This window comes from Bos indicus, chromosome 19 (genome assembly GCF_029378745.1).
Source record: "Bos indicus isolate NIAB-ARS_2022 breed Sahiwal x Tharparkar chromosome 19, NIAB-ARS_B.indTharparkar_mat_pri_1.0, whole genome shotgun sequence".
In the NCBI taxonomy this organism is placed as follows: Eukaryota; Metazoa; Chordata; class Mammalia; order Artiodactyla; family Bovidae; genus Bos; species Bos indicus.
Window position 1 is genome coordinate 45957373 of NC_091778.1, and position 23752 is coordinate 45981124.

The 23752-nt window shown below is 54.8% G+C and overlaps 1 protein-coding gene across 2 annotated transcripts in view; it reads right to left on the reverse strand.

Annotated features, from left to right (window-relative positions):
• Positions 1-5478: 5478 nt before the first annotated feature.
• The window catches only part of DCAKD (dephospho-CoA kinase domain containing), a 28219-nt gene continuing 9945 nt past the window's right edge, over positions 5479-23752 (reverse strand). For both annotated transcript variants that reach the window (XM_019980766.2, XM_019980767.2), the window contains 4 exons: positions 15143-15360; positions 14295-14498; positions 9990-10077; positions 5479-6747 (listed from right to left, as the gene is read on the reverse strand). In XM_019980766.2, coding sequence (XP_019836325.2) covers positions 6456-6747; positions 9990-10077; positions 14295-14498; positions 15143-15254 — 696 coding nt within the window. In that variant the 5' untranslated portion in view covers positions 15255-15360 and the 3' untranslated portion in view covers positions 5479-6455. The remainder of the gene's footprint in view (positions 6748-9989; positions 10078-14294; positions 14499-15142; positions 15361-23752) is intronic.

Below are 23752 nucleotides of genomic sequence, written 5' to 3' on the forward strand. Positions count from 1 at the left end.
GGCTAGGACTCGAACCCCCAGCCACAACCCACAGTAATGAAGCGCAGGTTCTTGATGTCTCATTGCAGAAAGAATTCAGTGAGAGACAAAGGGATAGGTAAGAAGTGGATTGATTCACAGAGAAGCACACTCCATAGACAGAGTGTGGGCCATCGCAGAGGGCAGGTGCAGCCCTGTGAAATATGGCGTGGTTAGCTTTTATGGGCTGGATTACTTCATAGGCTAATGAGTGGGAGGATTACTTTAACAATTTGGGGAAAGGATGGAGATTTCCAGGAACTGGGCCACTGCCCAATTTTTGGCCTTTTGATGGTGCCTTGGAACTGTCATGGTGCCTCTGGGTGTGTCATTTAGCTTGCTGATTGAGGATCAAGGGCTAGTTGAAGTTGGCTTGTCTGCCATCTTGGACCCATTTAATTCTTATCAGTTTATGTTGTGTCCTTGGGCTATGTCAGTTTTTCCAAAGTTGTGCCCTGTCCCCTTCCCTCCTGTTTCACTCCCCTGGCCCACCTCTGAGGCCACGGCCCTCCTTCAGGCCCAGCTAACTCTCTGTCTTTGGTACTGGAGAAGCACTTCCTCTTCCGATTGTGCCCTGATGGACCCGGGCTGTTGATCAAAGCTTTTCCTGATGGAGCCTGCCCCCACGTGCCCTGGCCTGCCCAGCTTCTGCCAGAGACTCTAGAGGGCTGGCCACCCCCTGCTCTCCCTTGGGTATTCTCCAGTAGTTTGGTTGAAGGGCTTACAAACCCAAGGTCCCTCATTTCATTCTAGAAGATGTTCACCCCCTAGCAGAGCTAAGAAATAGAGCCACGATGTACCAGCCCAGAGCCAGGCAAGGTCTCTCTGCAGTGTTGGCCCCCCCACAATATGAAGCCTGAGCCCCATATTATAGGTGGTGAAACTGAGGTTCAAGGAGCATAAGGAACATCTCCTGAGCCACTCAGAGGATAAGAGGACTTACTAAGGTTGGGTCAATCCATGTGACCCAAAGTCCTTGCCTTGGACCTCCCTCTTTATCTCACTTTTACCTCCCGGGCTGTTCCCGTCTAATCTGACAGGCCGGGTGAAGACGGGAGGGGTGGAGGGCAGACAGCACAGGGCGCGGCGGGAATCAGCAACGAGGACCCTCCCGGGGAACTTTTCCCATTGAAAATCTGTTCCCCTCGCGGCCACGGGTGATGTATGGCTGGAGCTGATGAGAAACGTGCAGCGGGATGGAGGCGGGCGGCGCGGGCCGCCCGGGCAGGGGCAGCCCGGCATTGAGATTCCGCGGGGCGCCAGGGGCGGCGCAGGCCTTGACACGGGCCGGGTAATTGATCTGGAGGTGCCAATTTGCAGCAACTAAATATTTGGTTTCTGCCTCTGCCCGCTCTGCACTCTGCTCAAACAAACTTCAATTAAAAGCGAAAAGCGAGGGGTGGAGGGGCGGTGCGCCCGGGTCCCCGCGGCCCGATCGATGGCGCGGAGCCTGTGGGCAGCGGAGCGCTGCGCGCCCGGGCCGGGGGCACCGAGGACGAGGGCGGGAGGAAAGGCGGGAGGGGCGCCCTCTTCCGGATCGCCGAGCACTGGGCCCTGGGCCCGCGAGAGGCAGCGCCCGAGGGAGGGCCCGCGAAAGGCGACTCTTACAGGTCCGAGCCGCGGCTTGATCTCAATCTCTCAGAGCTGAGGGTGCCTGCTTTGTACAAAGGGGACAGCCCCGACACCCCCATTCCGGACGTCCAAGCCTGTGGGCTCTGGCAGGGATCCTGGGGTAGGAGTGGCCCCAGGGCCCTGACCCTCCCTCTCGATGCACCCACCACTTTGAAGCCGGCCTTGCCAGTCAACTGCATTCATTCAGCGTTTTTCCTGAGCACAGCTGCGTGCCTGGTGCATGGGGCACAGAGATCTATCTTCTCTCCGGGGTGTCTGCCTGGCTGTGTACCCTTGGGATGACCAAGGTGGGGAATGGGAGGGGGGTGAATCTAACCCAGGCTCCACCTTTGATGGGGGTTTGAAGGAGAGAGTTTAGAATGGGGGAGAAGGAGCAGAAAGATGCTGAGGAATCTGGGAGGGGGCTTCCAGGAGGTGGCTACAGCCTGGAGCAGGGTAAGGGATCACTGGGTCACCCCTAACTCATTTTGGGGTTCAAGACAAACAGAGCAACAGTCGTCAGTCGCTGGGTGGAGTTAGTCCCTGGAGAAATTCCTATAAGTCAAGGATCTTTCACTGCTTTGGGATAGAGCCCAGCACCACTCAAGGGAGCTAATCATTGGTGCTGGGAATCAGGGGGACCTCAGGGTCTACTGGGTGGCAAGGCCAGAAGGTAGTTAAGGCAGTTCTGGGAAAGATGTGATGAGGGATGCAGGTGGGAGGTGGGAGGGGGGTGGCAAACACATCTGGCTCATCAAGGGAGGTAGGGATAGATTCAGATGGATGGAGAGAGGGAGAGGGGGGCCCTTTGAGAGGAGGGAAAGTTTCTTGAAGGCCAGGCAGAGGCCCTGGGAAGGTAAGTGGGGAAGACTTTGTCCCCTCCCATGTTTCTGTGTCCCACCTTCTGGAGTCCTGAAGGATGCTTCCAGACTTAGCCCTTCACCAAGTGAGACTGTTGCTGGACCACTCAGCTGCAGGCTGCAGCACCTTTCCTCCGTGCCTCCTCTTTAAACCCCTTCTCCTTGTCCCCCCAGGATCCCCTTAGGGGGGTCTGGACCCCTTGGTCCATGGCTGGATGTGAAGCACAGGTCCTGCCCATGTGGGCCCCACTTCTGGGTATTGGGATGATCCTTCAGAGTTCCTCTGGGCCAGGGAGGCCTGGGTACCAACCTCATTCCCAAACACTGGACTCTGGAGGTGACTAATCTCACTATCTGCCCTTCTGCTCCCTTCTACTCCAATCAGACACCTTTCCTCCTGGCTCTCATCTCTGTGGCTTGGGGAATGAGCTCTGATGAGGAAGAACCCCTGCTGGCCCACACCCCCCAGCCCCAGAAGCCTCCCTATCCACCCCAGCTCTCCTATCCCAGTCCCTCCCTGGGAACTGCATGCTCCACCTGAAGCCAGAGCCCCTTCCCAGCCTGCAAGCTGGGTGCCTGCTCCCTCACATCCCTTCCCTTCCTCCCTCCCTCCCTCTCCCTGGGCGCTGAGCTGTGGAGCAGAATGATTTCCTGTAATTGGCCAGCAATCCGGCTGCCCGACTTGTTCTATCGACATGCTGGTTAGCTGGAAATTGTATTGGAATCTGAGTGATGGGGAGGGGATGGTGGGGAGCAAAGGGAGGAGGCTCTTTGGGCCCCAGCTGGGTGCAGCCTCAGTTCTGCCAGTGGGATGGAGGAGCTACTAGCCAAGTCTCCCATTTCCAGGAAGGAGTTGGAGGGCCGGCCCACAGTGCCTCAGCACCTCCTGAGTTTTCCTCCTTCTCACCTGCCATCTCTGGGGTCTCTCCTGTCCACTTCATGTGGCCTCGGGTCATCACTGCCACCCAGCTCCCTCTCCTGCCTCTAGGACAGGTTCCTCTTGATCTGGAGTGCCTTTATCACAGCTGCCCTGGCTGTCCCCCTCCCATCCAATTTCTAGCCCTGGTGGCTCCTTAAATGGAGGATCCTAAACCTTCCCCTGCCCCTCCCTTCACCCTCTCCAAGGACAGAGAGACTGAACATCTGAAGAAGAGTTGACGATAACTATCTAAAGACCCGAGGCGTCAATAACCGAGGTACTGCAGGTAGTGGGAGGGGCATTGAACTAGGGGTCCAGAGCGTGGGATTATGCCTGTTGGTTACGTGGGCTTCCGGGGCTCAACCTTCTGCACTCTTTCTCAGAGTTGGGAGATTTCAGGAGACAGCTGAGGGAGGTGCTTTGGACAATAAGGCTCTGCTAAGCACCCTAGGGCCGGCCTGGGCCTGGGGATGGTTTTAAGGGCCTGCCTGTCCCCTTCATCCCGCGCCTGGAGGCGGATACGCCTGCAGCCCTCGCCGGCGTCTTTACTGCTCCGCGCCGGGGTGGTGAGGCCGGAAGTGGGTTAAAGGAGAGCAGCAGGGTCCGAGCGTGCGGCTGGAGGGTGGGAGACTGGTCACCCTGTCACAGGGATGGAATGGGGACACGTCCCTCCGCCCCGCGGGGCCCGGGTCTCGCAGCTCCAGCAAATAGGACGCGGCGAGCCGCACGGCTTGTTAATTAGCGCCCCGGGCCCGGCCGCGCGCCCGCGCCTCCGCCGCTGCCGGGGAATCTGACGCCGGCCGCGGCCCCGGAGGAGACGGGAACGCCACCGGGAGAAAGTTAGTGATCGCTTGGCTGGCGCCGGTCGCCGAAGCCCGACCCCAATCCGGGCGGGTGCTGCCACCTGCCGGCCGGAGCGGAGGGTGCCGCCGGGTCGCGGGACCAGGGCTTGCGGGATCGGGGGACAAGTTCTTGCTTTATCCAAGGGGCTCCGGAGCGACCGAGACACGCAGTGATGCCCCAGAGGAAGTAGTATTCCTGTAAGGCACCTTGGGCCACCAAGCATGGGAAGAGGCCGGGATGGCGTTTTCTCCACACCTTCTAGACTGGCCATCCTCTGACATTCTTGCATCCAATTTGGTATACTGGGGCAGGGAAGAAAATAACTCGAGCTTTACTGTTTGCAAAGGGTTTCCGTGGTCCTCCATTAGATTCTTTGATATAAACATCATGAAGACAGGAGGTCACACAGGTAGGAGACAGAGCCTAATGGGCCAGAGGAATCCCAGGTCTGCTCCCTCCCTGTAGGCCCTGGGACACAGCGGGCAGTCTTCTGAACCTTGGCTCTGACCCAAACCAGATCATCCCTCTGGGCGGGGAATCAGAATAATCACTGTTACCTCTGGGTGTCACAATGCAGTGGTGTCAGTATATCACACGTCTTCACAAGGAGCCATCTTCTCCATGACTGGGGTAATGGTGCTGGGAGAGGTCCATACCCTTCCCTCCTTTCCCCCCTTTCTGGGTCTCAAACCGCAGAAGCAGCCGCCACCCTCTGCCGTTCTCATCCAGCCCTGGACCCACTCTGCAGCCTCCTTGACCAGCTTCGGCCCCTCCTGGGTTTGCAGTGAGTTAATGAGCTGGTCTCTCAAGTATGAGCAGCTCGGGGAAAGGGGGCACTGAATATGGCCACCACAGCAGTCTCATTTGTCACACTCATTTCTGGCTTTAATAGGCTGCTGGCCGCAGGATCAACACATCAGCAGGTCTGCTGGCTCTGGCAAGAGGAAGCTGATGTCCACACTGGTCTAATTGGGTTGGGGAAGGAAGATGGAGTACGTGGACGTGAGGCTGCCCCAGCACCTCCACTCCTCTCACACAGGTACGTTAGGACCTGGCTGAATCCTCCTGGATGAAGTCAAGAGGGCGACTGTACCTTCTAGGGCTGGGGGAGTGAGGGGCCCAGGTCTTAGTGTGGGAGGAGGCCATGCTTAAGCCCAAATGGTATGAGTGGAGTCTGGGAATCTCAGTTGGTCAGTGATGCTGGGGGTACAGTGGCAGCATGGGGCATTTCAGATCAACACACTTTATTCAGCACCAGTGGCAACTCAGGCTCTGCACCAGGAACAGAGATGAATAAGACACAGTTCCTGCCCGCAAAGGGCTTACAGTCTAGGAGAGACCAACCAGCTTTTAGTTGATTATTATACTGTGGATTCAGGTAAAACATGGTAGTGGTGGCAGGGTGGTGACCCAGAGCACCTAATCCCTCCTGGAGCTTCAGGTGGTGCCTGAGCTAGAAGGTACCCAGTTGGGGGGTGGGGGGAGGGTTATTTTAGATTGGGGAGCAGCAAGGCAAAGGCACAGAGGCAAGAAAAATCCAGGTGCATGTGGACCACCAAGAGCTCAGGGAGGTAGAGTGGTAGGGGGCAGGGAGTGGGCTGCAGGGAGTGCTGGGGAAATACCACGGGGGGCGGTGGGTCATCTCAGAAGAGGCCTGGCCTCTGCCCGGATATAGCATCGCCCATAAGCGAATCCTTACTGTATCCTGGCTGAGGGCTTCAGTCTACGAGGGAATCCTGCTTGAAGGGGGCAGCCTTTGGTCCAAACTGATTCCCCGATGTCTACTAAGAGGACATTTTGGCCATGATGGCGCATGTGCTTGGAGACGGTTCAGGCCCAGGGATCCTCCCAGCTTTAAACACTGGTGACAGCCCCTGAGAGCGCTCCTCACCCCCACCCACAAGAAATTAACAATAGTCTCTCAGTGTTACTGTCACAGCCTCTCATGGACACTATTCTGTGGGGGGTTCCATAGGGAGGGGCTCTGGGGAAGGTGGAAAGGAGCATCTGCTGACAGAGGGCTGTTTCCCTGCCTCGGAGCGCATGCCGTATGTGCCCAGAGGAAAGGAAGGCCCAGGGCAGGGCTCCAGCCCGGATCCAGAGTGCGTGTGTTGAGGAGTTGGGAGGAAACCCGATGCATTTGTTACCTGGTTTCAGCCTCTGAGGAGATTGAGACCCAGCAGTTCCTGCCTTGGAGGGTCCAGCTAGGGGGAAGGCAGGAGGTAGTGGGTGAGAAAGTAGAGCAGACCGACAATGCCAGCCAGCCCCGTGAGGACCCCGAGCCGCAGTGGCAGGTACTCCAGGGAGTGCTCCAGCTCCGTGTGCAGGAGGACCACCTGGCGTTTGGTGACGCTCCACTCGCCCGAGTTGTCTAGAACGTGGCGGGCCATGCGGGCCTTGTCCTTCAGGGGCAGCTGGGCCTTGATCCGGGCCTCCGCGTCCTCACGGCTCAGGTTGTTCCGCCGCATCAGCCGGGCCAGCTGCGTGTCTCGGTCACTATGGACCAGGCAGAAGGGCTGCTCAGGCACTGCAGGCTCTGGACTTCCTCCTCCCTTGTTACAGGGGTGGGCAGCCCTGGAAGCTCGGGCTTCCCCCCACCTCACCCCACTCTTCATGAGCACCCTAGCACCGCTGTGGGCTACCTAAGCCCCTTAGTATAAATGGGGAGGGGAAAGAGGGGCAGCAGCTGTTTTCTGCCATCTAGGGTCTCTCTGCTTGGCTACCAGGCCTGAGATTCCTTGGTTTTAAGATGGGAGGATTTGGTCACCTGGAATCAGCGACATCCTGCATCCTTGGATGGATGACCTTTACTGAAAGGCCTGGGTCTGCAAGCTAAATGCGTCCTGCAGTTCCCCTGGGGACCAGGGCCTGCGGCATAAAAATCAGCTTCCTGGGCTTCCACAAAGAGCCCTCTCCTCTTCTCCCCACACCCACCCCGGCACATTCAGAGCACAAGGACTGTGCTGAGACGGTGGCCGCTGGGCTGGAGGGCATGGAAGAAGAGATATGCCCCAACATGCTTCCAACAGGAGCAAGGACTTGAGAACTGGATCCCCTTAGCCCTTGGGACAGGACTGAGCACTGCACAGTAGGCCGAGCAGCACCCAGTCTCCCAGTTCCAGAGAAAATACAAAGACTGCCTCTCTTGCCCGCTCTGATGTTACTGCCTGGTCCTTCCTCAGCAAGCTCCCTGTCCTGCTTTGGCTACACAGGCATCGTCCAGCTGTCCTCTGGAGCAAGGTCATCTCTACCAGCCCCCTAGCTCTCTGACTGCCTAAGCCCCTAGATGGGAACAAGGGGGTAAAAGGCTGCAGCAGCTGTTTTCTGCCGTCTGGGGGTATCTCTGCTTTGCCACTGGGCCAGAGTTTTTCCAGTTATAGGATGGGAAGATCTGATGACTACAATTTAGTCCCTTTAGTCTACTTGTGGCCTAGACCTGAGGACCTCCTGGGATGTCAAGATAGAAAGGACAGATATAACCTGAACACTAGCCAATTCCAAAGTCACTGAGGACCGAACGTGACAGAAAGTCATTTCTGGCTGACCAATCAAGGAAGACCTTGTATAAAGATGGCGTTTGTACTGGCCTTGAAAAGTTGGTAGGACTTCTGACTTCCTTTGTTAGGAGGATAGCATGCTGTCAAGGTCATGGGGCCAGTTCCCACCAGGCTGAGAACAAGGACTATATGCAATCCTTGTCAGGGACTCTGCAGATCTGTGGCTGGGAAAGTCTGGCTGAGAGAATGGAGACGGCTTGGGGCCACAAGTGAGCATTCATCCTTTAGAGGGTGAGGCTGAGACCAGTGGGCCTCCCGGGATGTGAAGGCAGAACTCGCCGACGGCCCTGCCTGGAGCTCAGCAGGAGTCCCATGTGGTTAGTTTAAGGACTGATGTTGTTTGGGGTAAGTGAATTTTTGCCCAAACATTTACCCAACAATTGGCAAGCTCCTCAAAAAAGTGAATAATCACATTTTGGTATAATCACACTTTGGTAAATCCCCCATATTAGCTCAAATGCCCAAGGGGTAGTTTGCCAGTTAAAGGAGTCCATGTGGGGATGGACTTATTTTTGTTGAGTGTAGATTCCTTTTATGAAAGACAGATAATCCTTCATTTATCTCCTGGGTACTCTCAAGAGTCATACAACCACATATGATAACAGCGGGGGATGTATGGTACCTGGGATGCTGGGAAGGCTCTGGCCAGTGAGTGGGGCTGGAGGATCTCCTGGGAAGCTGGCAAATCCACAAAGCCCCATCTATCTGCCAGGAGCCACAGCTGTCTCTTGGCAAAAGGAAAGCATGGGAGGAGGAAGGTGGGAAACGCAGGCCTGAGTCACCTGGTGACTGCAGATGCAACCAGGTCCTAATTTGTTTACTCAGGACAAAGAATCTGCCTGCAAAGCAGGAGACCTGGGTTCAATCCCTGAGTCGGGAAGATCCCCTGGAAGAGGGAATGGAAACCCACTCCAGGATTCTTGCCTGTAAAATTCCATGGACAGAGGAGCCTGGCAGGGTACAGTCCATGGAATCACAGTCAGACACGACTGAGCGACTAACACTTTCACTTAAACATGATACTCTGAGGTGGGTTTTTTTTTTTTTTTCTGATCCCTTGGTACAAAGTTTGGAATTATATTAAAACTCCAAGGCAAAGAGAACTGTTTTCATGGAGTCTGCTTGGCCTCAGTTGACAGTCTTTCCCAAACAGGGAACAAAGAAGCCAGAGAGGCTACAGGTTTACACGGGTAGACACAGGCCAGCGAGGGAGAGACGAGGAGGCCTGAGTCCCTGCTCCAGCGGGGGAGAGAAGAGGAGGCCTGAGTCCCTGCTCCAGGCTCAGTAGATTCAGGCTGCCTTTAAATGACAGCCCAGGGCTAGGAGCTGGGAGGGCAAGTGATGCTGGGGGCGCTGAGCACTCCAGGCCCTGCCTCCGGTGTTCCAGGAGCCTCCCCTGCATTAGTCTCTTGAGAAACACCCTGTGCCCAAAATACCTGCAGAGCCAAGGGCCCACCTCTGTGTCTGCTGTATCTGTGGGTGGCATCCCGGAAGTTTCTGGAAGGCAGAGACACCCTGAAGCCTCATCTACACTCACACCCCACTGGGACTATGACTCATTTTCTCTGACAGTTTGATCCTCTTGTTTGCCAAACCTGGATGCCGGTCTGCTCCACATCCTGAGGGATTCTGAGAACAAAGCACCTTCTTTAGCTGAGTTCTGACAGCTCCCTCTCTGCAACTTTCAGTTCATACATATTGCCAGTGGGTGACCCTAGACAAATTCTGTAACTCCTGCCTTGAGTTTCCCATACCCAAGAAATATCAACTCCTGTCCTGACTACCTTATGTTGAGAGGTAAATTGATGTGGGAGCTGTTTGGAAAGTTGAGAAGCGTTACAGGAGGGAAAAGGAAACCACTGAATAAGAACATGGTCCCCCAGGGCAGGGCCCAGCATCTGGGCTGAAATGCCTCCAAGAACCAGCAGGGGGAGCCCTTCCCAAGCACTAGAGAGACACCTGGGGGCCAACACTTCCCCCATCTACCCCAGGCATATCTGGGCCTGGCTCTATAGAGGTCAGTTTCTACAGGCTCAGGGCACTGCTACCCAAACCCCCTGGGCCTCCTGGTCACCACGTGGGGAAAGGGTAAAATGCGATGGGCCATTTCACAGGTACGCGCCTTACCCAGGGGGTGCTCCTTTCCAGCCTCGGTGGGGCCAGGCCATGCCACACACTCACCAGTATACCACCACGGTGTGCTTCATGTACTTGAGCAGTTTCTTGGTCTCAAAAAGCAGGGGGATGTCCAGAATCACGTAGCGGTATCCTGGGGAGAGGCCAGGAAATGCACAAACTCAATTCTATAAGCACACACAGGACTGCATGCTCAGTGTGGGAATGAGCCAAAACCACTGTCCCCCACCATCAGGAGCTCCCCAGCAGAGTGGGGAGACCTTCTAAGGAAAGGCATAACCTGAATGCTCCTGCTAAGTCGTTTCAGTCGTGTCTGACTCTGTGCAACCCCATAGACAGCAGCCCACCAGGCTCCCCCGTCCCTGGGATTCTCCACGCAAGAATACTGGAGTGGGTTGCCATTTCCTTCTCCAATAACCTGAATGCTAGCTGGTTCCAATGCCACTCAGGACAAAATGTTGCAGAAAGTCATTTTGGGGTGGATGATCCAGGAAGACCTTATAGAAAGGATGGCATTTGTAGTGGCCTTGAAAAGCAGGTAGGACCTCTGAGATTTGAAAATGAGGTGGGCGGAGGTGAGGGTTCCAGGAATGGGAGCGGCTGTGGCTGAAGTGGAGGCCTGGAGCAGAATGAGGCGAGGCTGACAAAGCGGTCACAAAGGGTTGAGTCCCCTGATCTGAAACCCAAAGAGTTGCCATTTCTGAACAGGGGAGATGACACAGCCGAATTATAGGAGACTGGAGAGAGTTTCTGGGAGTAGCTGGGTCCTTTCTGCCCTATTTCACCCACCTTTCCTCAAAAAAAGAGGAAAAGGGGCTTCCCTGGTGGCTCAGTGGTAAAGAACCCGCCTGCCAATGCAGGGGACATGGGCTTGATTCCTGGTCCCGGAAGATCCCATTTGCCAAGGGGCAACTAAGCCAGTATGCCACAACTACTGACCGCAGGCTCTGGAATGTAAGAGCTACAACTACTGAAGCCCGCGCACCCTAGAGGCTGTGCTCTCCAGCAAGAGAAGCCACCACAGTGGGAAGCCTGAACACCGCAACTAGAGAGTAACCCCCACTTGCCACAACTAGAGAAAGCCCAGTACAAGCAGCAACGAAGACCCAGCACAGCCAAAAATAAATTAATTAAATTAAAAAGAGAGGTTCTCCACCCAGGAGCCAGGTCCAAGCCTGGCTCCCTGCTGAAAAGTCCTGCAACGCTATCTATAGATTCTCCCCAAAAAACTCATACGTGGGCAGCAGGAGCTGCCCCAAAGGAAAGAGGCTGCTTCGTGGCATCAGAGGTAGAGCTCCAGCCAGGGAGTACATGTACTGGTCTGGAGGTGGTGGGGTGGTTATGACTAATACTATAGAACCAACTCCCGCAGGGTAAAAGACGCTGTCTAGCCCGCCTACTATTGTGTTGGCCAAAAGGTTCGTTTGGGTTTTCCTGCAACATCCGATGAAAAAGCCTGAATGAACTTTCTGGCCAACCCAATACAAGCCAAGGCCAGTCAAGGGGGCGGCACCCTCACCCACTGAGCAGACACATCCCTGAGCTTCTCACCCAGAAACGCTTTGGGCTCCTAGTTCTCGACACCAGTGACCACTGTATAAGTGTCAACAAGCTGGCATGGGTCCAAGAGCAGTGAGAAAGGGCTGGGCGCTGGCTCTGGCCCAGAGACGCCTGCCTGGCTTGGACGATGCCCCACTGCGAACACTTCCAACCACACGTGGTACCATCCCAGGGGCGTCACAGGGCAGCTGCGCTCCAGGTGGTACAGGGGACGCGGTGACCCAAGCCTCTGGGTTTCCTGTTCCTCAGGGCTCGATGCTCAGGAAGCCCAAGAGACGCTTTCAGGTAAAGCCAGGGTTGAGGGAACAGGCTTTGGGACGTGCCTTGGTGTGCGGCCCCTGCTGTCTCACTTCGGCCCCATTACCAAGCCTCGCCTATGTCGGTGGTTGAAAGGATGACCCACCTCACAGGAAGATGGTTAAGGACTACGAGAGCAAAAGTCTGTAAACCACTCAGCTCCCCGTCACCCAGACCCTCACTTGAGGCTCCACAGATGACGGTTGCTATTACTACCATTACCAGTGCTCCTGGAGGAAGGAGGCCGGCAGCGCGGGCTCCCCGCTCCTCCCCAGCCCAGAGCAGGAGCCGAGTCCAGATCCTCCCGGGCCTTTTATCTCCCTTTTCTGCTCCACTCCCATCCCTTTCTCTCCCGTCACTGTCCTTTCTCCTCGGCCCCTCTCGGGAGCTTGCGGCCAGCTCTTTGGTTCGCTGGCAAAGGGCTATTCAGCTGTCACATCGCTCCTGCTTGATAAGCTCTGCAAACCATCCTGACTCTATTAAGACATCCGTCTGCCTACGCGGAGACCTCCCAACAGCTGGTGATCTTATCTGACGTTTGATTATACCAACTCTGACAGTTGTATTTGTTATACTCATCAGGGGAAAACTGGGACTGAGGAAGCCACAGCTGTCATCCCCATTTTTCACCTTATCGAGCTGAAAAGAGCTTCCTGGCTTTTATTTAAGTGGTGGTGGTTGGGGAGAGGGGAGGCTGGGTAGATGACACAGTGGGAGAACTTTGGAGCAGGTGACATTATCTGATGTGTAATTTTATGAGGGGAGAGCTGCTGCCACCCTGAAGCCCTGAAGACATACATACTCACACCTGGCCTGGGAGAGATCTCGAAAGGGCAGGAATGAAAGGCAGAAGGCCCCACTCCCGGTTGAGGGACGGGCAGGGCGGTGGGGGGCAGGAGCAGTGCAGGGGAGGACAGAAGGGGTCCTGGCACAGACACAAGAGGCAGGACAAAGGCAGCAAGAGTCCAGAGACTCTCCTTGAGGGAGACGGTGGGGAAAGAGGCCTGCAACAAGGAGATGGGGAGCAAAAGCTGGTCTGGTAGGGAGGACATCCAGACCAGTTCCTGCCCGGCCAGGGCTCAGGGGCAGGGAAGGGAGTATCAATGTCCAGGCTGTCTGTCAATTCATCCCTTTCCTTCTGTAGGGAGGTACTGGCCAGGGCGGTGGGGTCAGGGGGGAAGGTCCCCACTCTGTACATGAGAACCTGATGCATGAGAGAATTTGGCCATGATTATAGTGCAAAAGCCTGGAAAAAAACACGAAGGCTCCTCATAGCCTCCAGGAAGCAAAGTCTCAGCCTCGTGACTGGTGACTGACGGCAGACAAGCAGGCAGGCCTTCAACTCAGAGCCTGGGCTGGAGGCTCCAAGTCCCAGAGGCTGGCAGGCAGCTCTGCAGGGCCCTGGGCTAGCCTGTCGCCTGATCCCAAGCCAGGTTCTGGGCTCTCCCCCTTCTCCTGGGGGCTGACCCCATCCTGGACAGTAATGATCAGGCCACCCCTACCCCATGCCGCCCTGAAGAACAGCGCTTGGAATGCAGTGTATGGCTTGGGAAAAGGCTGCCACAGACCCTGCTTTACAAATATGCTCCCCTCCTTTAGACCTGCCTCATCACTTGGCTGGCCCCGCACATGCCCGGCTAGCTCTCTCCACTGAGGCCCAGCCCTGAAGGATTATCCTCCACTGGAATTCACCCCTGCCAGCCCTGGCCATGCTGGAGCCTCCTACCTTCCACCCTGCAAACTTACTCCCCCAGGCAGCTCAACCAGCACCAACTCTGACCACAGTTTACATTTGCTTGGTGACCCACAGTCATGGTGTGGACTCTTAGTCCCTAAGAACTTTCGAGATGGTATTATTAGCTTCACTTTGCGGAGGAGGAAACAGGCAGAGGGGTGGGCTCACTCTGACAGTCATGCAGCTGGAAACCATGAGGGCTGGGACTTAAACTCTGGTCTTACGACTCCATTATTCGTCAAGTATTATATTCCCTGAAGCTTCCCTGGTGGCTCCTCGGGAAAGAATCCACCTGCAGTGTAGGAGATGCTGGTTTGATCCCTTTGTCAGGAAGATCCCCTGGAGAAGGAAATGGCAACCTGCTCCAGCATTCTTGCCTACAGGTTTCCATGGACAGAGGAGCCTCGTGGGCTACAGTCCATGGGGTCACAAGAGTCACACAAGACTTAGCAACTAAACCACGACAACAACATCATTATTACTCCCACCCCTATGAGAAAAATCAGCTTCCTGGAGTTCAGGGCTCAAAAGCCTCAAGCACCTCTTCTCGTTAAACTGTCCACTCCCTTAAGAGTTGAGGAACATCACTTCATCTTTCTGGGGCTGGTACCCGGCTACACAGGGGATGCCAATGAGCAGAGTGAATTTGACAGCCTGCATGAAAACTGGTTCCTCCCTCCATGGACAATCTCTGCACAGAAGGGTTTGAGCCTGGAGGAACCGGCTCTGCCCTGCCTGGTCCCAGGTCCAGGACTTACCCCGAAGGAAGTACTTGAAGGTCTCTTTCATCATTTCCTTGCAGATCTCAGGATGGGTGATGCTGTTGAGCAGGTGCCGCCGGTCGGGCTGGTTAAAGATCAGGTCGCCCAGGACCTTGCGATCGATGTCGCCGTTCTCCAGCAGGACCTCGGTGCCAAAGGCCTCCACGATGCGCCGGTGGGCTGGGTATCCCGGCTGGACAACTGGGGCAGGAAGAGGAACCTGGGTCATTCTCTGGAGCCTCCAGGCCAACAAGGACACTCCCAGGGGCTACAGGCAAAATGATGGGGCAACCCAGGGGTGCTTCTTTCAGCTGGAGCAAAAACAAAATGAGGGAGACTTCCTTGATGGTCCAGTGGTTGAGATCCACCTGCCAATGCAGGGGACGTGGGTTCGATCCTTGGTTCGGGAAGATCCCATGTGCTGAGGGAGCCACTAAGCCCACATGCCGTAACTACTGAGCCCGTGTGTCTAGAGTCTGTGCTCCACAACAAGAGAAGCACCACACTCAGAAGCCTGTGCACCGCAACCAGAAAGCAGCCTTCTTTCGCTGCAACTAGAGAAAAGCCCGTGCAGCAATGAAGACCAAGTGTAGCCAGAAATAAATAAGTAATGTTTTAAAAATCAGAGGAGGGAAAGCAGTTAGGGAGGGGACCAGAGTACACAGAATCCCTCGTGTTGGTCATGGGGTGAGGGGAGGGGGAGGGAAGAGTGAGCAGAAGAGGGGGGGCCACAGGGGCTGGGAGCAGGAGGCCAGGCTGATGGGAAAGGCCTGTGAAAAGGTAAGGCCTGATGGAAGGAAGGAAGCAGAGAGGAGCTGCAAGGTACAGCTGTGCCCACAACTCACTGTGCCGGGCAATGATGTCCACATCGATCACCGCACAACCCAGCTGCTGGAACACCTGGATCACTGAGCTCTTGCCTGAAGCGATGCCCCCTGTCAGGCCCACCAGGAACATCTTCCCAGGAAGGAGGGAGGTCGGTGAGACCAAGAACCAGGAGTCTGGAGTCACAGAGGCCAAGCTCCCCAGTGGTGAGGGTCCTCCACAGGAACGCCAGAAGGACCTGCCCATGGGACAGAGCAGGCCTGGTCAGTGTGGGGCCAAGAGGCTGAGGGAAGGTGAAGCAAAGGCAGGCAAAGCAAGGCAGACACAGCCTGGCCAGGCAGTGCCACGGCTTGAGCTTCAGGGGCTCTGGATCCACCTGAGACAGAAAACTCTTTACCGGGAGGCCTCCGGTATTTTAAAAACATTCACAAAGAAGGCAAACTAACACACTATGTAAATTTAGCCATCAAAACGCTGAGCAGGAAGAGCAAGGTCAAGTGCTGTTAAGCAGACAGAGCTTTCTGGAGGCGGCGATACCCCACTGAGGGCAAACTTCCCACAGGAAGGGGACAGCTGTCCCTCTGGGGTGAACCCCAGCCTCCGCTTCCTCGTCTGGACAAGAGGCTCACAAGAGGAAATGGCCTGCTCGTGTGCCCTAGCGCTAGAACTGGGACAGCCTGGGCAGCTGGTTGAGACTGAGAGGAATAATCCCAACTCCTCATCGAAGAAGTGACCGAGGTGAGGAGCCCAGCCACAGGCAGGCTGGGTGGCCACTTAGCCCAAAGTTTGGAGAAGGATGGAGCATGCCAAGAATAATGAGGAAAGGATGACAGGCTTGGCAGGGAGATAGCCTTAAACCTGGCGTCGTGACTTGCGGCTCTCAGACGGAGAAGTTGCAATACAGCCCAGAGGCTAGAAGCATGTATCCCTTCAAATTCAGCTCCTCCACTTACATGCCATGCAATCCAGGGCAAGTCACTTGCCTCTGGGAACCTCAGTTTTCTCATCCATAAAATGGGGTAAAATGGGGACGACAGAACCTGCCTCCTAAGGCCGTTGTGCAGAAACTCTGCAGACTGACTGAGAAAATGCATCTGTAGCCCTTAGCGCACTACCACTCACATGGTAAATAACCAGGAATGGAGGTGAGGGTGCTGGTGCAGGGTGGACGCTGGGGGTTATGCTCTTGTGGCAAGGCACGGAAAGGAAAAAAGACTTTCATGAAATAAGGTCTCCATTCCTGCAACTGCAGACTCTCACCATAGATTTTAAGCTATGTTGCATTTTCAGTAAACATGGTTACCATGTCCTGGACTTTGTTCCCAAGCTGGGAGAAATTAGATCAAAGGCCAGGTCTCTCTCATCCTTCCTTCAGAAGTGTCAAAGGAAGCATTTCCAGGACCTTGAAATCTGTCACAGGACTTTTTTTTTTGGTTAAACAGCAGACTTACTGTCCTGATTACACTTTGCTTGAGCTTATATTCCAGTAGTCATGTACGAATGTGAGAGTTGGACCATAAAGAAGGCTGAGTGCCAAAGAATTGATGCTTTCAAACTGTGGTGCTAGAGAAGACTCTTGTGAGTCCCTTGGACAGCAAGGAGATCAAACCAGTCAATCCTAAAGGAAATCAACCCTAAAATACTCATTGGAAGGACTGATGCTGAAGTTGAAGCTCCAATACTTTGGCCACCCGACACGAACAGCTAACTCACTGGAACAGACCCTGATGCTGGGAAAGACTGAGGGCAAAAGGAGAAGAGGGCGGCAGAGGATGAGATGGTTGGATGGCATCACTGATTCAACAGACATGAACTTGGGCAAACTCCAGGATGGTGAGGGACAGGGAGACCTGGCGTGCTGCAGTCCAGGGGGTCACAAAGAGTCAGACACGACTGAGCTACTGAACAACAATACTGAAGTGAGCCTGCCTCTCCTGAGGACACAGCAGTGATGGGGAGGCAGCCGCTTGGACGTGGGCAGGCTGGCTGGGTGGCTCGGGGTGACACCAACCTAGAAGTTGAAATCTGCCCGGGCTCATTCTCATTCAGGGAAGCCTGGGATGGAGACAGGAAAATATCCACCAGTCACCATCCAAACGTAGTTCTGACTAAATTATTAAACCGTTTACAAAGACTGCTCCTCAATCTCTGAGACTGGAGTTGCCCTCAGGTAGGTTTCCCCACAGCTTACAAAAGAGGAGTTAAGGGTTCAGCTGTGAAAGAATTTGTTTTTGGTCCACTCAGCTGATGCTTTGAAATGGAACACCCAACAGCGGCATTCTTCATCCCAATGGTCTCCTATTGTCCCTAAAGCCCTGGGTCTGCTCTTCTGCTGAAGACACACCTGGAGGCACAGAGTGGGGCCGGAGAACTGGCCTCAGCTGAAGGAAAGGACGGGGCCTGCTTCTCCGCAGGGGCCTGACACCTCATCAGTGAGAGCAAGCCGCTGCCACCTGGTCAACCGAGTGTTCTGAGTTGGGTAAGGGAGCCTGGAAGACCACGTGGCTGAGCAGACCTCACCTCCTGCCTGCACACAGGACAGGACCCTTCTGGAGACCTACTGCACCAGGTCTCAGGGGAGAGGGGTGGAGGCACCCAGGGAGTTCTGCTGTGTCCCAGGGCTTGGGACGGGCTATTTGTTTATGATGGTACAGACTGAGAACCAGAGAAGAGGGGACTTGCCCAGGATCACAACTAAAAGCAGAGCCTGGATGGAAATCAGGGCTCCTAACTCTGTGTCCAGACCTCTGCCTTCATGTACTCAGAGAATGGGAAATTAACTTACATTTAGATTCAGACGAAATAAGGAGGGTGCGTCTGTCTACAGGGGCCGAAGAAAAATGATTTCTTAATGATCACACTGGTTTCCCTCTGCAGAACAGGGGGCCGAGTCTAAGGCATGACCACCAGGGCACAGGCTCAGTGTCTGCCCCTGGCTCCTGGGGTAACCTAGTGAGGATCCCCCCTTCTTGGGGCCCTGGCTGACAATCTGTAGAAACAGACTCACAGTGGCTTGGCCTCCGCTGGGAGGGGCGAGGGGATGGAGGCGTGCATGCCCTGGGAGGCTGTGAGCCCCTGGCTTAAAGACAAATACCAGCTGTTCCAGTCCCATAAGCGCCTTCATAGCTTGCTCCCTCACAAACCGCTGACTGAGCCCCTCTGGGCTTTGCAGCAACCAAAGTGAAACCCAGGTCTTGCCCCTCAGGAAAGCTTGGTGAGACAGACAGTAACAAATGAAACCAGCCAAGAAGAGAACACTGACAGGTGACAGAAAGCTGTCACATGGTACCCACCTTGGGGCTGGGGAGTGCCGTTCTGCCCCCAGGGGCCACCCGGACCCTCAAGGCTCAGCAAGGAGGAAAGGTTTAGGTTCCAAGCTGCCTGGAAGTCAGGCCCCTGGTCCCACCCAGACCTCCCCCGTAGCTCTGCCCCAGGCACCTACAGGAGCGGTGACCACCTCTGACATCCTCTTCCTGGTGTGGCTCAAAATTCATCACTCTGTAGAATCCGCTCCAGTTCCCCTCACGGCACTGCCATCCTAAAGCTGGCTGTGATCTGAATCCCCTGTGAAACTTTAGAAAAAGTGTAGAAGAAACCCAGCGTCCACCCTAGGCCCCTCTCTCTGAATCTAGGGCGCAAACCCGCGTCCCAGCCAATCAGACACCAGAACCCCGGTAAAAATGGAAGGCCGTGGACTGGAGTTGAGAGGCCTGGTCCCAGCCTCTGCACTCTGCCAGAAAACTAGCTGTGACTTTGGGAAGCCTCCTCGGCAGCCTGGCCCAAGGTGGAAAGTGCTCCGAAGAGAGAAACAGCGGAGCTCCAAACACCTGGCCCCGTCTGCTCCTCTGTCTCCACACCTGTAAACATGGGGCTGGACTTCCAGCAGGAACAGCAGCAGCCCCGGGGTAGGCTGTGAGTCACGCTGGTGTGTCCTTCCTCCCCTCCTGTGGTCCAGCGAACTTCCCAGGGTGACCAAGGAATGACAGGCCCACTGGTGGCCGGCCGTCTCCCTCCTCAGCACCCAAAGCTGTTCAGAGCGTTGGCTGAGAAGGAAGGACAACACCAGGGCCCACAGCGACAAAGAGAAGCCAGTGAGTGGGAGCTGGATTCCAGAACTGATTCCGGGCCTGGGATCCCGGAGGGGGTGAGGGGAGCCACATCCAGTCTTTTCTTGTCCCTCTGTCTCCACATCAATGGGAGGCAGCAGGGAGTAAAGAAAGGGTAAGGACTGGGATTGGGGGAGGTCTTCAGCCCTGTGAGGTGACGACAGAATTCTGTTGTGCTCCACTACTGCTGGGCTCCTTGGTTTTAACCTCTTGGGCCCCCATGGTCTGGAGATGACAAAGAAAATACATTTGGGGAAGGTTGATCTCCCTTGGAATCTCCCCTGGCAGGGTTTCTTAGGGAACAATGAGTGGACTGCTTCACGGGCCTCCAGACAGCCCCGTGCCATCTGGGGAATTCTCAGTCCACCATGCCCACCCTGCTAACCTAAGCCACCGCACCCTAGACCCCTGCAGGAGCCTGTGACCTGGCAACCCCTCCCCCCAGTCCCTGCCTCACTTCTCTCAAGGCAGCCAGGCTCGTGGCTTAACGTGAACATCTGCTCCTGTCATTCCCGTCTAAAATCTTCGATGTATTTCTCCTCCTCCTCGACTTCGGAGGTCTCTGGGTCCTGTGATACCTCTCACTGTCCACCCCCGCTCCCATCCCCTCCGTCACTCCTCGTCCGCACCTGTGCTCGTCACATGTGCCTGCTGCCTGTCCCTGAACACGCAGGCTCTTTCCTACCTCGGAGCCTCCACGTCTGTGGTTCCCCTGTCCGCCACCCTCACCTCCTGGCTGACTCCTTGAGTCATCCCTTCAGCCAATCAGGCACCAGGCACTGTTCAGAACAAGGGCGCCTGCCCCCACGGAGCTCACACTCCACTGAAGGAGGTAGTTGGGGAGGTATAGAAACAGAAAGGTCACAATATGTGAAGCAGTGCTAAGTGGGGGAGGGGATCAGGAAGGACAGGGGTCCTTGCTTTAACTGAGGGACCAGAGTGGTCACTCTGAGTCAGGACCTGACAGCAGCAGGGAGCAGGTCACCTCTCTCAGTACAGCCTAGTGCCCCTCTTAATCCACACTGGGCCCCTCACACCTCTCACCACTTCCTTTTCTCTTCTTCCCTTGTGCCCACCCGGCTTTGTACTTCAGTTTGCATGATGATGATTAGATAAAATAAGCTCCACAAGGCCACAAGCTGTGTCCAGCGCTTGGACCTTTTGTCCCTAGCATCTAGTCCAGGGTCTGTCACTCACCAGGTGAGTGATATTGGTCACCTTATTTAACCTTCCTTTGAGTTATTTAACCCTCATCTGTAAAATGGAGCTAAGGAGCCCTACTCTTGGTTGCCATGAAAAGTAAATGAATTAATATATGTAAAGTGCTTAGAACAGTACTTAGCACCCACGGAGCTCTCAACCAAAGCTCCCTTTTCATTTGGATAGTGTTTGCTGATCATCGTAGAATGAATAACAGAACGACTCCATGAGCAGGGAAGGGGACCGGAAATACTTGGGGTCACATTCTCCCTTCATCGGCACAGGGGAGGCTCCCAGCATGCTCCTCTATCCATGAGAACACACTGCTCACTGCTAGTAAATCCCTCCTGGAGAAAAGTGGAGACAAACAGAACCCCCGGCGGCTTCAAGCAGAGTAAGGGACTGATATGTGAATGGACATTCTCTGCTCCCTCAGGAGAGCTCAGGGCTTGGTTGGGAGCGAGTTCTCTTGTTCTGCGTCTCCCAAGCAACAGCCCCACACCTGCCGGCTGGGGCCAGGAGACTGCTCCCTCATTAACTTCCAGCCTCCTTCCTCCTCTGCAGCCTCTCAGGATTTCACCCTGGGCCGGCCTGACCGGCCACGAGTCTTTCCGTTGAATTACTTTCCAAAGCGGGTGTATCCACTTTGCTCCAATGATCAATATAATCATTCATGAAAACGAGTTGTTCCCTACCTTGGGACCCAATTATTTTCTTGTGGAACCAGAGGTTGCAAAAATATATTGTTTTCCAGTTAACTAGTAAGTGCTATTTTTATCTACGCTTTCCCCCTCCTGATCTTTCATTATTGGTGAGAGGCTGCTGTTTAAACCTGAGTCCAAGTTCTCCTCATCCGCTGGACCTATATTACACCAGCACCTCCTCCTCCGGGTTGCCAGGAGCTGGAGGGAGTCCCCAGAGCAGGTGTGGCGCTCAGCCTGCCTCTCCCTCTGCCCTGCCACCACCAAGGGAAGGCAGGTCTTTCTTCTACAGCCCCCTCCAGGCACACACCACTGCTCCAGGGAGGTTTTATGGGTGGACAGGGAGGTTGTTGGAGAAGGCAATGGCACCCTACTCCAGTACTCTTGCCTGGAAAATCCCATGGATGGAGGAGCCGAGTAGGCTGCAGTCCATGGGGTCGCTAAGAGTCGCACACGGCTGAGCGACTTCCCTTTCATTTTTCACTTTCATGCATTGGAGAAGGAAATGGCAACCCACTCCAGGGTTCTTGCCTGAAGAATCCCAGGACGGCAGAGCCTGGTGGGCTGCCGTCTGTGGGGTCACACAGAGTCGGATACGACTGAAGTGACTTAGCAGCAGCAGCCCCAGCAGGGAGGGTGTTTGGACTGGACAACTATGCTAGTGCCACACAGAAAAATGATCACAGGGAAGGCCAAACCCCAGGGGCTGTGAAGTCAAGGGCCTCGGCTGGGATGGCAGCCACGTGGCCTTGGGCAATATTCTCCAGCGCTGTGGGCTTCTGTGTCCTTACATATAAAATGGGATTAATAATGACTACTTGGGACTTTCCTGGTAGTCCAGCGGTTAAGACTCCAAGCTCCCAATGCAGGGGACCTGGGTTCAATCCCTGAGGGGGAGCTAGGATTCTGAATGCTGCATGGCCCAGTCAATAATAACTACGCACAGGGGTTTCATCAGGGCTGAACGAGGTACATATGCCACCATCGCCTCATCTTTCCTAACTCCACGTGTGACACGTCTGTGGTGGCGGTCTACTCCTTTCCCTGAAGGGCACCTCTGTCCTTTCAGCTGCTCAACCCCAAACCCTGAGCATCCTTCCGGTTCCTCTCTCACAATCTTCATCCAACCCACCTGCCCCCTGCCAGCTCTACCTCCCAGACACGCCTGGTTCCCCCCAGCCCCGAGTCTGGCTCCCAGGTCACTGCAGTGAGTGATCTGCTGCCGCCTTTGCGCCCTGACAGTCTGCTGGTCACACAGCAGCTAGTGTGATCCTAATTCAGATCACATCACCTCTCCGTCTCAGAGTTCCTGTCTGTCTCCGGAGAGACTCAGCTCCAGCCTCTCTGGGCACCTCCTCCCACTCCTCCCATCAAATGAGACTCTCCAGTCATCTTGGCTCCTTGCTACCCCTTGACTGTGTTGGGCACCTCCCACTTCGGGCCTGTGGACATGCTGGCTGTTCCTTCCACATGCAGGACCCTTTTCCCAAAGGTCACAAGACCCCTTTCCCCTTCTCTGTCCCACTGCTACCCAATTAGACTGTCCTGAATATATAAAGTAGCATCCCTCTGTTTCCCTCATGTTCCACTTTTCTTCACTGCGCTTATTATCACCCCTCAATATGTCTACGTGATTATTTGATGTAATGTGCCTCTCCCCCTAGAATCCGAGCACTATTGTATTTAAGGTGCTTAAAACAGGGCCCAATAAGTAGAAGGGCCTCAAAAAGCATCTACTGAATACACAAAGTGTTAGTCGTTCAGTTTGCAACCGTACAGACTGTAGCCCTCCAGGCTCCTCTGGCCACGGAATTCTCCAGGCAAGAATATTGACGTGGGTAGCCATTCCCTTCTCCACAGGATTTTCTCGACCCAGGGATCGAACTCTGGTCTCCCGCATTTTGGGTATTTTTTACCATCCGAGCCACCAGGGAAGCCCCTGAATACATGAAGCACACAGCTAAATGTCCAGCTCATGGGTAAGCAGGGTTAGGGTTAGTTGCTCATTCTGAGGCAGGAGGCAGATGCCCCTACCCCCACCCCCCAGGGTAAAAAAAAAAAATGGAGATTCATTCTCTATTGACCAAAAAACTCCAAGACGTTAATAGCAGGACAATTAAGGGAGGAGGCTGGACCCTGCAGAGACCACATATTTCTCATTCCTGAAGTCAGGAGACCTCCCTGAACACACGTGGGCCGAAAAGGTTCCTAGGAGGCCAAAGGGGAATCATGTCAAGGGATGATCTACCCAGATGCTTTTTCGGTAGGATCCATCTTGGCTAAAAGATGCGTACGCCCACATGGAAGGATCTTAAGATATAACGAATATGGACCGTGAACCAGGCAAATCATAATGACTGGCCAAAGGAAATAGGGAAGAAATACCCCAAAAAAGTAATTCAAACTACCACGAAGGCGAGACTCAACAACTCAGGGACCCTCCCTTTGAGTCTGCCCCGTGTGTCTAGCCACACGTACTGTACTCTTTCCTCCTAATAAATACTTTACTTGCTTCACTACTTTCCATCTTTGTGGAAATTCTTTTCTGCAGAGCTGAAGGGCCAGGGCCCTTGTCACTTACCACTGGTCTAGTGGCTAGGATCCAGTGCTTTCACTGCCGCGA